Consider the following 13,623-nt stretch of genomic DNA (forward strand, 5'->3'; position numbering starts at 1 on the left):
CCTAAGAGACCTCAAGAACTTCCAGCCCGTCTCTCTGCTCCCCTTCCCGGCCAAGGTCATCGAGAAAATCGTCAACAGACAGCTATCCCGATACCTCGAACGAAACAAAATCCTGGACCCTTCCCAGTCAGGGTTCCGCAGCAACCACAGCACCGAGACTGCCCTCATCGCCGCCACTGACTACATCAGGACCCTGCTGGACAACGGTGAGACCGCAGCGCTCATCCTCCTCAACCTCTCCGCCGCCTTCAACACCGTCTGCCACCGCACTCTACGTGCACGCCGCAGGGATCCGAGACAAGGCTCTGGAATGGACCACCTCCTTCCTCTCCGGCAGAACCCAGAGCGTCCGCCTCCTCCCATTCCATTCCAAAGCCTCCGAGATCATCTGCTGCGTACCGCAGGGATCCTCTCTCAGCCCGACACTGTTCAACATTTACTTGGCCCCGCTCGCACACGTCGCCTGACAGTACGACCTCAACATAGTCTCTCCTACGCCGACGACACTCAACTGATCCTCTCTCTCACCAAGGACCCCATCACCGCCAAAGCCAACCTCCACGAAGGAATGAAGGCCGTCACCGACTGGATGAAGATCAGCCGTCTGAAGCTGAACTCGGACAAGACCGAGGTCTTCATCCTTAGCTCCAACCCTTCAGCCTGGGACGACTCATGGTGGCCGACGGCACAGGGGCAGCCCCGACACCCACCAACCACACATGCAACCTGGGAATCATTCTCGACTCAACGCTCTCAATGACCAACGCCGTCTCCTCCTCCTGCTTCAACACCCTCCGCATGCTCCGCAAGATCTAAAGATGGATCCCAACAGATACAAGAAAGACAGTGACCCAGGCCCTCGTCAGCAGCAGACTTGACTACGGAAATGCCTTCTATGTGGGAGCCCCGACCAAGCTCATCAAACGACTACAACGCATCCAAAACACCTCGGCACGACTGATCCTCGGTGTACCACGACACGGCCACATCACCCCCCACTTGAGAAACCAGCACTGGCTTCCTGTCAACAAGAGGATATCCTTCAAGCTCCTCATCCACGCACACAAAGCACTCCACAAAACCGGCCAAGTCTACCTCAAAAGACGGCTCTCCTTCTACATCCCCAACCGCCAGCTACGCTCCGCCGACCTCTCACTCGCCACCGACCCGCGCATCCGAAGAACAACCACCGACGGGAGATCCTTCTCCAACCTCGCCACCAAGACATGGAACACCCTCCCACTGAGCCTACGACAGACCCAGGACCTGCTGACCTTCAGGAGGATACTCAAGACCTGGCTCTTCGATCAGTAGCGCCCCCCCCTCCCCAGCGCCTTGAGACCCTTGTGGGTATTTCGTGCGCTTTACAAATGATTGATTGATTAATTGACCTGACCAGCATATGGTACAATTGTGCAAAATTCGATGTCAGGACTGGAGGCGAGGATTATGCCTTCTTTCTTCACTTTTATTAATAACAGCCATCAGTTAAAAGATAACAACTACATTTCCCATGAACAAGTCGATCGCCGATAAAAGCAGCAAAAATGAAATAACAATTCAACATATACGATGCAATACACAGTTCAAAAATATAGGAGGCAATACAATTAAAGCCTAGTAAAGCCAAAACAGCGTAACACTGAAGAAAGAGTACTTAGCTCAGCTGCGTAGCAGCGAAGAAAGAGGACGAAGGGCCACTGAGAGAGGACTATTATTTGGGCTATGTGTTCCCTGATTGGACATTACAAGACATGTTCTGATTGGTTGTTTCTTTGTTTACTTACTACGGTTTCCCAAGTGTTCATGGGAAACGTGGTTGTTATCTTTTAAATCATGACTGCTATTAATAAAAGTGAAGTAAGAAGGCATAATCCTTGCCTCTGAGTCCTTAATAGAATTGAAACTTTCCGTCACAAAAGCTAGGACATTTTTCATTCTTACCCCCTTCAGCTTTCTCAATAGTGTAAGTGTTTATAACTTTGTTACCTTTGCACTGTTTATGGTCTGGAACCTGTTGTTTTATTAATATTATGTATATTTTGCACCCATTGTTATTGCACTGATTTCCTCTCTGCACTTAGACTATCTTGCACTTTATCAAACGGGATGCGTTATGATGATTAGTACTCCCTGGCATTGCTTCAACTGTTCTCTAGATGTACTGTACATTGATGATTTTGCACTCAACGACTTCGTACTGGTGAGACTGGTTCACAATGCAATGCAAAAAGTTATTGATCTGTTCTACACGAAGGAGAGTTGTGTTTTTTAACTTGTTTTTAATGTTTTTAATATTTTTTAATGTGATGTACAGATTCTTTTATTTCTGGTGCGCATGTTGGTTATGACAATCGAAGAAGTATTTTAAATTGAATTGATAAGAGTATTACTTCTGTTTTATCACACCATTACATTGCTTGTTGACATTGCAGTGTTTGCCATGTCCACCTTTGCAGAAAATATCCAGTGTATTTTGTTTGAGTTCGTCGAATGACCATGCAATTTCCCTTTCATGAGATCAGAACTTTTGAATTGGACAAACCATTTTACATCATGCTCTCTTGTTATCTAATATGTAATGACGCACACTGTATTTGCTACAAACTTCAGTTTTTCCGATATTGAAACATGGAGTGAATAGATTTCACATTATTTATGCTATTTCAACCAATTCGAAATGGAGATAATACATTTAATAACGTTTTGCAACATGAAATATGGGGCTAAGTTTGAAGTACCAGTATGTTGCATTTTTATGATACTAGTAACAAAGCAGTACAAAAAACGGTTTTAAAGAAAAGATTCTTTATGGACTATGATTTATTTTCTAATAGTACCATTACACATATAAAATAATTTATAAGTCATACATGTCTGGCACTTTGTTTTAATATATACTGCCCTTCGCCATAAGGCTACTTTGGTTTAATACATTTCTAAGTAGCCAAATGTATGAGGTCTGTTAAAGAGTTTTTCCACAATCCATAGTACAAACATATTTCTGTAATGCAGGCTGGAGCAGTTTGTCAAAATATGTTTATTGAATTTTATGCAAAGGTTAAAACATTTTGTAAAAACCCCATAATGCCTCAATTCTTTCGCGCAGGAGCAACATTCATACATTAGAGAGATAAAATACGGACACAGTTTCTTAACAAGTTCCAGGTTGCTCCCACAAACAAATCCGAGAGGGGAACCCTGCGCTAAGTCCAAATAATAACATAAGCATCTCCGAGCTAGTGGGGCACAGGGTTCAACAGCTGTGTTCTAAATTCTTTGAACGACTTCGTTTGTTAAGAAACAGAACACCAATTGATAAAAAAACAAAATAATGAAAGAAGAAAGGAGAGTTAAAAAAAACACCTTCCCTAATGAAACCCATGGACACACATATGCCTACTGTCTGGTATGTGAAGAGGAGACGAGAGGTAAACCTCCCTCGACCAGCACAGGAGGGTTCACAGGTGAAGGGAGACACCGGGCGCCAAGGGGGATTTTGTATTAAATCAGGAAGAGATGTAATGCCTGTAGCCTGGGGCCGCAAGCACACAGGGGGAGTCCTTCTGATAGGTAGCTTACTAGTGGGCTCCAATCATAGTTGAAGTGTTTACGTGAATCCTCCACTATGTCAGACATTCGCTCCATAGCTAATGCTTGCCATAGACGGGCATGCCATTGTGTCAGTGAGGGAGCTTCAGGTTTCTTCCAAGCTGCCGCCAAAGGCATCTTGGCTGCACCCAAACATAGCCACATGATGGACCGGACCCTTGAGTCCGGTATTGGAAAATAGGAATTGCGAACCCCCAAAGTATATGTTCCATTGAGTCTGCAATCGGATACCCTAGTATTAGCTTAATCTGGGAGAGTATTTCTTTCCAAAAGGGGTGTATAGCCGGGCAGTCCCACCATATGTGTTTGAAATCCCCCAGAAGGCCACAACTCCGCCATCAGCGATCGGATGTGTTGGGGAAAATAGAGTGCTGTTTTTGGGAGTAGAGATACCAGTCATATAACGTTTTATAATGGGCTCTCTCAGGAACATGGCGCAATTGTACTTTGCAATATCTTTATAGAGGCATTCCCATTGCTTGTCTGAAGGCACAATTGGCAGAATGTCCTCCCGGAATGCTTTGTGGCGCAATGACCGTTGAGAGCCCAGTGTAAGCGGAAGTGTATAAAGAAAGGAGATGCACCCCCTCCCCGTGTTGCCAGACTTGACAAACTTTTCTAGCGGGAGTAGGTCTCTAGTAGCTGCCTGCCGGATCTGTGGCTGTTGAGCCCAATGTATTAGTTGTGCGTAGTGGAAATCCTCTGTAAGTGGGAGCTGAAACTGGTGTACGCAGTCTGCAAAGGAGCGGAGCTTCCCGCCAGAGAAGAGATCAGAAATCATGGGGCAACCCCCTTCCCTCCATCGATCAAAGGGCCCTTTGTGCAGTGCTGGAGGGTAAGCAGTGTTAAAGTGAATGGGTGTATAGGGTGAAAAGAACGTGGTCACCCATAGGGTTTTGTTCACCGTGTTCCACACCTGGAGCGTTGTTGCTGTGGGTATGCTTAAATAGGCGTTGGCTGAGCAATCCACTTTCTGTCGCCAAGGAAAGTGTCAGGTGGTTCTACCCGTCACCTGCCTGTCTATGTGAAGCCACATCTTTTCTGACTCTCTCAGTGACCATTCCCCCTAGTACTTGCAGCTGGGCCGCCCTGTAGTATGTTAAGAAGTCTGGGAGAGCAAGGCCCCCCTTGAAGCGAGGCCTCGTCAATAGATGGTGAGAAAGGCGCGCTCTTTGTCCCTGCCATAAAAAGTTAATAACCATGGACTCCAACTCTGAGAATAGCCCCTTTTCAGGCATAATAGGAAGCCCCTGAAAAAAATAAAGGAGGCTTGGGAGCACATTCATCTTTACTGTGTTGATTCGGCCTATCCAAGAAATGTAGGCAGCGCTCTTTCTCTTGAAGTCAGTTTTAAGTTGCCTGAGTAACAGCGTGAAAATAGCTTTATATAAGTCGCTTAATTTAGTAGTGATTTGTACCCCCACATAGGTAATTGCTTTACGCACCCACCGGAAGGAGGACATCTCCGCCATCTTTCTTGGCATCTCCGGGGGCAGTTTTAAGTTTAGTAGAAAGGATTTAGAGAGGTTAACCTTGAAACCTGAAACCTTTTCAAACTGGACTAGCTCTTGGTGTATTTTGGTTAGGGAGGTTACTAATCTGCGGGTTGGCTCTCACCCTAGCTGTGTAAGGTTCAATGCTAAGAGCGAAGAGCATCGGGGAAAGGGGGCAGCCCTGTTTGGTACCTCTTGCTATGTTAAAAAAATGTGGTGCCACTCCGTTAACCAGAACCCTAGATCGAGGCGCCCTTACCATTCCCAAAAAGGATTTGCAGAACCCAAATAGGAGCAGAGAAAGCTGTAGAAAACCCCAGTCGACCTGGTCAAAGGCCTTCTCTGGGTCGAGTGATAAAAGGGCTGCCGGTATCCATTTTTTCTGAACTTTATCTATAAGATGAAACACCCTGCGAAGGTTGTCGTGAGTCTGGTGCCCTTTGGTGAACCCTGATTGGTCGGAGTTAATAAGAGAGGGTAGGCTATTCTCGAGTCTAGTGGCCAGCATTTTGGAATAGAGTTTTGCATCTAGATTCAACAGAGCGTTAGGCCTATATGAGGAGCATTGCTGAGGATCTTTACCTGGCTTCGCGATGATTGAGATCAGGGCCTCCCCCATGGACGGAGACACCGCATGGGTTGTTGCAATATAATTGAATAGGATATTGAGTTGAGAGGCTAATTCGGTGGCAAAGGATCGGTAGAACTGCGCGGTAAACCCATCGGACCAGGAGCTTTATGTCGCTTGAGTGAGTCGATCCAGTGTTTGTGAGGGTTCTGCCTGGTATAGTGTGCTATGAAATTCGTGGAACGCTCTAGCTTTCCCGTCTTCACTGGTGTGTGCTACCCCCTGCCTATCTATTATTTGCTTTATATATTCTTTTTTTCTGCTTAGCCTTTAGTTGTTGAACCAAAAGAGAGCCTACCTAGTCCCCTTCCCTTATCCCTGTGCCTGAAGCCTCAGTATCGTTTTTTCTACTCTATTAGTGTAAATGGCATTCAGTTTTCCTCTAAGGGTTGAAAGCTTTCTAAGGGCCAGAGCAGGGGGTGAGGCCTTATGGACCCCCTCTGCGTTGAGTAATTCTTGGTCCAACTCCAACAGTTCCTTTGTCTGGAGTGTCCGTAGAGAGGTGGCCAAGGAGATGCAATAACCCTGTATATGTGCCTTAAAGGTGTCCCAATTGTTTGCTACTGATGTGTCAGCGGGAAGATTAATAGTGAAGAAGTCCCTAATAGCTTGCTGGATGTCATCTCTGTGTAGTTTATTCCTACACAGCACTTCTGGGAAGTACCATCTGCCCAGTTTAGAACGTGGGGCCGGCCAGTTCAAGACACAGGTCATGGGTGCGTGGTCAGAGATAGCTATGGGGAGAAAAAGGGAGGTGGTAGAAGCGTAAAGGAGAGATTGACTAACAAAAATGTGGTCTATTCTCGAGTATGACCTATGAGCTCCTGAGAAAAATGAGAAGTCTCCCGTGGTGGGGTTAAGTGTCCTCCATACATCGAGAAGACCCAATTGTTGTTGGGATGCCTTCAGCGCTTTTCTCAACACCCCCCTCAAGTTCTCAGTGGGTATGCAATGTCTATCTGTGGGTCCCATCAGAGATTAAAATCACCCATGATGACAACTTCCCCCGATGCGAACCCCGCTGAAGACTGGAGAAAGGTCATTAGGAATTCCCCCTGTACCATATTAGGCACATAAACTGGGGCTATCGTGCAGGTCCTACCTGAGAGCGAGCCTCGTACCATAATAAATCTCCCCTCTTTGTCGCTTTTCAAGGCTTCAAGGTGAAAGTGGACTGAGGAATGGAACAACAGTGCTACGCCATTTAGTTTTTTCGGGTGGCCCGCTCTAAATATCAGGGGATGCTTCAGATGTTCTTCCTCTCCCCTTTTAAGATGAGTCTCTTGTACAGCCACCACCTGCAGGCCCTGATCCCCCAGAAACTTCCAGAAGCGCTGTCTTTTGTTAGGGGAATTAAGGCCCCTAACATTCCATGACATTAGTGTAACCACCATCTATCCCCTCATTTCGGATTGGATCGTAATGGAAACCCCCTCATCTTCCCCCTCCTGTTAGTCTCCATCCTGTGTAGTGTGACTTTCAAATGTGGCTAAGTCAGACTTTGCGCAATGCCATTGTTGTAACTAAATACCAATAACGTCTAGGGGGTGCTCAAGGGAACAGCTGGAAAACGGCCACCCACATATCCAAATGTCCTCTGTGGACGAAGGCTCACAAAGAACAAATTGCAACAATAGATCCTGTTCCTGAGCAAGAAATAAGGTTATATTATCAAAAGGTCAGTCCAAGAAAATATCAGTCTAAATCTTGTATTTTAGTATTCTTCTTTATTTTCTCATCCTGTTCAAAGCCATAGATATTTTACATATGGCTCATGTCAAATAATAGGCGTAGCTGGAGCAGCCGAGATGTAGCCACCACGTGTTTCGTCTTGGGTATATCGCCCATCGACTTCCTCAGGGCAATCTCAAATTCAGGAACAGGTCCGCCAAAATCCAGTATATAATTCCATTCAGCATGGGTCTTAGTAAAACTTGTATCCCAGGCAGTATAATAAGATGTATGAGCATAAATCTCAATATTACTTGTGTTCCAGGTAGTAAAGTGAAGTATATAAATATGTGTTGGAGTTCGGAGAGTATTCCCGTCAGGATGGAAAACCGTCTTGAAGTGAGTTTTTCCATCCAGACGGGAGTACTCTCCATGTTGGCTTCATCTCAGCTACACCAGCTATGCTTTTTTGTTGACATGAGCCATCTGTAAAATATCTATGGCTTTGAACAGGATGTGAAAATAAAGCCCAGGGTGCTCCCTCAGTCTCCAGGTGAGCCATGTGCATCTGGACCGACTGCTAAGGGGTGGAGACTCTCCCCCTCATGGAGCTTGGGTGCTGCGGGTGCTCTTTGCACCGTGATTCAGAAGGTTTCAGAGGAGAGGGCAGCCATTGCCATTTTAGGATCAGTCAAAGGTAATCGCCGCCATCTTAGGGTCAGGCAAAGGGCCAGGCATCGCATTCAGGGGTCTCCCCTTCCTCAACATGTAGCGCAGCACATTGAGCGTGTCCGGACCATCTATCCCCTTCCCTGGTTGGTCCCTGCCCAGTGCGCATATCAGCTGTGGCCCCCATAGTCCTTCACATTCAGGGGCCCCCTCAGCTTTGCATTGTGTCACAGGGGTCCCAGGAGCGAGCAGTACAAAGTAGAGGCAGTAGCTTCTCTCTTGGCCACCCTCCGAGGCATCAGCGGGGCTCTCAGCTCCCGGGGATCTCTCACGGCCATTAAGAATTGTTGCCTGGTACAGCCGCCATTTCGGGCGCTCATGCGGTCCAGTTAGCCCTCCATATCGGGTCCCACATGGAGCACGGGGTCCTCACTCCGTCCACCCGGCCACCGGAGTTCCAGGGAGACTTTACTGGTATCTGCGCTCTCTCCGAGTCGCGGGAGGCGCGAACTGTCACGGATGGCTGAGTCCGCATGCCATTTTGTTGAAGCGGCTGCCACACCCGTTCACCAAGAAAAAAGGGCCTCTCCCACCAGCGCTTAACCAGGGAGAATCTCTACTGTTTGTGTGCCCAGACTCCGCTCACCATTGATCGTCTAGTCGGGGCTGGACATCGCAGGCTGGATTCTCGTCGGGCTGGCCTCGCCCCATGTTGACTGTCCACGCCCCCAATGGTGACTGATCATGCCCCCATGATGGCTAGCCACGCCCCCTAGTGAAATATTTTTGCCCAATTTCTGCCCCAGTGCTAAGTGTCTGTAGTACGTTCTCTCCATGGTCTGATACTTAAAACGGTGTGAATTGTGTATGTTATGGCCGGAATTTCAGGGTGTCTACCTTGCCCACTGCTTTTGATGCTTCACTGACTCTCCTATTTTACAAATGTAATTCTTCACATTTTTCATGCTAAACACCTCAATATGCCCACGTCTTGAGATCCATTTGAATATGTTAATTGTATAACGTCAACATTTGTAACATATGTTCCCCACAAATACGACTTTATATACCTTTGTGTATTTATGGATTCTTGCCTTTGCAAATCTCGTTAACAGTGGAGGACGCTCCTTCTCCTACCTCGCAGCCAAATCCTGGAACAAACTCCCCTTGCATCTCTGGAACGCCACCTCTCTCCTAGAATTCCAGAAGGCACTCAAGACCTGGTTGTTTAACTAATCCCACCTGAAGCCACAAGACCCTCAGCGCCTGGATACCCTCATAGGTGATTAGCCGCGCTTTATAAATCCTCTTGATTAATTGATTGCACCTATATATTTATAATTGACCTGCACACGCATTGGGGTAAGTCTACTCCTATGTCTTTTGTGAATTATTTTAGGTATATAAATTCTTGGGCTGAAGAAGAGGTAAAAAATATTTACCTACATTTTACTTTGATTAAAGCTCAATTTGTAAAATATTTGTGTTTCAATCATAGCAGGGACAATTTTATTGTACAGTGTGCACAGTGTCAGTATAACCGTGGTCACTTTGCCGCATGAAATGGTCTTGACGTATAGTAATTTTTTTTTCCAAGTGAAAACACCACTCTGTTCTCATAACACATAAATATGATATACACCATTACCGGAATGGTGATTGTCAAAACCCTTTAAATACAGAACATTAAAAGTTGAAACCACAATTTCTAAATATTAAAATTTTAATGGAGTTATGGATATCTAGCACTTGCATCTCCAGAAGTAGTGGAGGAGTTAGATGCATGTTCCTCACAGAGTAATGACGACAACAACAAAAGTGATGCAGTTGTACTCACCAAATAAAGTCCTTACAGTGTGAGCAGTATGTGGGCTGTCGCAGGTACGTTGCCATGAACTTGTGCCCGTTGACCTGGTGAACTCGTCGCCGCACTGCTCCCTGGCGCTCCCTTGTGAAACGCTTAAAAAGTCGTCCATCCCGAAGAGTGGCTACTGTAGGTAAACAAAAATTATCCTCTCTTAGTCATATTGACTCCAAAATGCAAAAATAAAATATATATGAATCCACATTTCCTCAGCATATCCTCCCCTCCATGAAGACAAAGTACTTTGTGGTTAATGATGACACATTATAATAGTTTAGGAATATCCAGTGTGCTAGCAATTAGTTTATTAGTTGTACAGGATGTTAGGCCTGCTCAAGTAATAGGTCCACAATTTCTCCTTACTGAGAACCAAGCATAGTATCACTTGACTCTCTCAGGGTAGAGAAGCAGAGCATACCAAGGCCTGCTCTGGGGAGGTGGTATGGGCTAGTAATCTCCGTTCTCTCGCATGCAATAATAACACTCAATACATGATTGTCCAGTGAGTTTTTTTTGCTTGAAAAAGGAAAAGTACATTTATTGCACACATATTATTATATACTATCCATTATTTTACAAATATATACATCATGCAGCTACAAATACATTCGATGACATTCTGGAATCACATGTGCCCCCTAATAGACCACAACCCCAAAATTGCAGTACTCCCCAACTCCTAAACCAGATGTACCGGGGGTATCACTTTAAATACAGCAGGCCTATTGGCTTTGTCAAGGGGAAATCACAATAATAATAATCTAAGGCAAACCTACTGGCTTTGTTAGGGTAATCACATTAATATATAAGGCAGGCCTAGTGACTTTATCAAGGGGCTACAGCATTAAAATATCCATAAGCACATATAAAAAAATTATCATTATAGGACTATAATCAACAGCCATGTTTGAATGTAATTATAATAGCCAATAAAAAATTCCAATGTTTATCAAAAGTTACTGTCTTCAATATACTGTCATTTTTTAATTTAAAATCAACAAAATGTGTGTCTGTATTTCTTTAACACACTTAGACCACATACAATGCAGCCACAGCTCACACCACTAGATTGCTGCGCTCCCAGGCTGTAGAACAAAGATTCCAGCACAAAAATGAATGGTGAAAAAATCTGGGGATCATAGATTTATGACCCCCAAAAACATAGAATCCGTTTGGAAAGTCAATCAAATGGTGCTCCTGCAGGCCCCGGGCTTCCCTTAAACACTGTGGTGGTGTCCCTGGTTTCCTTGGAGCACCACAAAGTCAGGAAAATCGGCCTCTCCAGAGGCATTACTGTGCCCTCCCAGCCCAGAAGCCATGAATATTTTATTAGCGTCTTCGACAGCCGCGGTCGGTAGTGGGTGTACCTGCAGGGCGGTGATGTGGGGAGGGGGAGGGGAAGGGTGGGGGTAGTGATCTATGGATTATGGAGCTTTACAGGTAAGTACACATAAAAATAGTGCACTACGCAAATTGCACGTAGCACAGTGCAAAAATGCGTAGCATAGCGGGCATTTTTTGCTTGCTCACGGACCTCAACGTCAAGTTGGCGACTGCGAGCGAGAAAAATCAACATCCCGGCGAGACTTTTTCCTCGTTCGCGATCAGCAACATCAAGTTGCCGATTGCGAGCATGGAAAATAAACCTCCCAGGGAGATTCTCAACGCGGGGAGGTCATGTTTCTCATTGCGAGTGGTCGCGTATGCTCGCGACCCCTAGCGATGAGAAACTACCAGTCTGCGTTGAGAAAGCTGCCGCTCGAGTACAAATCTACTCGAGCGGCAGAAAATGACCGCTTGCACTGTGCAAGATGCCGTTTGCAATGATTGCACAGTGCAGACAAGCATCCCGCACTGTGCAATCAGTGCGAACAGCATTTTCCCTACCGCACTGCGCAGTTTGCGTAGCTACGCATATCGTGCGTAGTGCGAAGTGCACTTTGCTTAGCTACACGTAGCTCTACTAGGCAAACTATGCCTAGGGTTAGTATTAATGTCCATTATGAAAGTCGACTGACAAACAGCTGCTGCCAAAGATTCTAGGCCCAGCAAGAACAGTAAAGGAGAGAGTGGGCATCCTTGCCGGTTCCCCCGATACATCGGAATATCCATGAGGCATAAACTCCACTGTGAATTTTCACAGAAGGGATAGTGTAGGGCCACCAAATTTTTGCAGAAAGGAGAGACACTTTGACTAATTTTGCCTTGATATTAATTCTAGTTCGATCTGAATTGGACCAGCTTCGCCACATTTCGTATGAAGATTGGTATTGGTTCCTAAAGGATACACCCCGGCACTGAACACGTGACTGGGATAGATAGGAAGAAGACCTGGTAGTTCTTCCTGTCATACAAGTGATCTCATTATTATGTGGCCAGGTAGACAGGTGCCTATATTCTAAGAGACCATAACAGTCACATGGGGTTTAAATGGAACTTGTACAGTGTATTTTACTATGTTCTTTGTAAATATAATCACCATTGGAGCATGGCGTTGTCTGCACTAAGAACGCTTATTGTTTTGAGTTTTACACCTGATTGGAATCAAAACATTACAGGATGAAAACTGTATCAGTCCAGTGTTTTGTCTTCTTTGTAATTAATTTTGGTCCAATGAATAAGTCTTGAGTAACTCTGGGGTCCCTCTAAGACGGATGTAGGACGTTACAACGCATACTTTTACATCGCATGCCTTTACAACGCGGTTTTTACATCGCATACCATTACAACGCATAGTGCATTTAGGCGCTGGATAGTGATTTATTTAATTTACTATTCCAACTCCAGTCCCCGTGGATAGTAGGGAAGGTGTTGGATAGTATATTAAATACATTCCCTATCCTAGAGCGCCCCCCAGCGCTATGCGTTGTAATGGTTTGCGTTGTAAAAGTTGCGTCATAATGGTAGTGCGTTGTAAAAGTTTCGTTGTAAAGGAAGTTTCCCCTCTAAGACACATAAGTAGGTATCATGTTTGAATGAGTCCCACAGGACTATTGTTATATGAATACATACCTACCCTGGTTCATGTGGGCAGACAGGGTTGTCATTGTTATTTAAACACTATCTTGAATGGGGATGTAAATGGAACCCAGTATCAGGACCTGGTCCAGCGTTTTGAATTTCACAAAGAAGTAGCGAACAAATCAGTTGCAGCTCACACAGGTAAAGTAGCGCGATGAGGCGGTGAGGCGGTGCGGCGGTGCGGGTGGGGTAGTGCAATTCAACATACCGCTTTTCGGCGATGCGGTGAGGGCAAGGTAAGTGGTTTTCTTTATTTATTTATTTACTTATCACTATCCCGTCATATGTCAAATTACACTACCCCACCCTGCCCCCACTACCTCCTCACCACCTCACTGCCTTTACATGTGCGAGCCGCCACTAAACCAAATGGGTCTCTTCATGTTTTTAGGATGGTATGTGGAATAGATTTGTGAAAGAGGATAGCGACTCCCCTCCTCTTTGGGGAAACGGAAGGCCCTGGGGGGTCACAGGGTATCGAAGGTTGCTACTACTTATAACCCTAACCATCCAGTCTCTCTTGAGTTTGCTGTATTTAATGGCGAATAAATACATTTCCATTTAATAGCGCATGTCAGGGGTTTTCGATGCAATGTATTGAAGTGTTTTCTGGCGTTTTATGTAATGAGCGAGGCTGTTGACATTAATGGAGATGATACAGAGAG

General features: G+C 45.5%; 1 protein-coding gene across 1 annotated transcript in view; it reads right to left on the reverse strand.

Moving 5' to 3' along the window:
* PRKCH (protein kinase C eta) overlaps positions 1 to 13,623 on the reverse strand; it is a 667,780-nt gene that overhangs the window by 339,043 nt on the left and 315,114 nt on the right. Inside the window, exon 3 of the mRNA XM_078660335.1 lies at positions 9,911 to 10,064. Within this exon, the coding sequence (XP_078516461.1) occupies positions 9,911 to 10,064 (154 nt within the window). The remainder of the gene's footprint in view (positions 1 to 9,910; positions 10,065 to 13,623) is intronic.

The sequence above is a fragment of the Lissotriton helveticus genome, chromosome 9 (assembly GCF_964261635.1).
Source record: "Lissotriton helveticus chromosome 9, aLisHel1.1, whole genome shotgun sequence".
Classification (NCBI taxonomy): domain Eukaryota; kingdom Metazoa; phylum Chordata; class Amphibia; order Caudata; family Salamandridae; genus Lissotriton; species Lissotriton helveticus.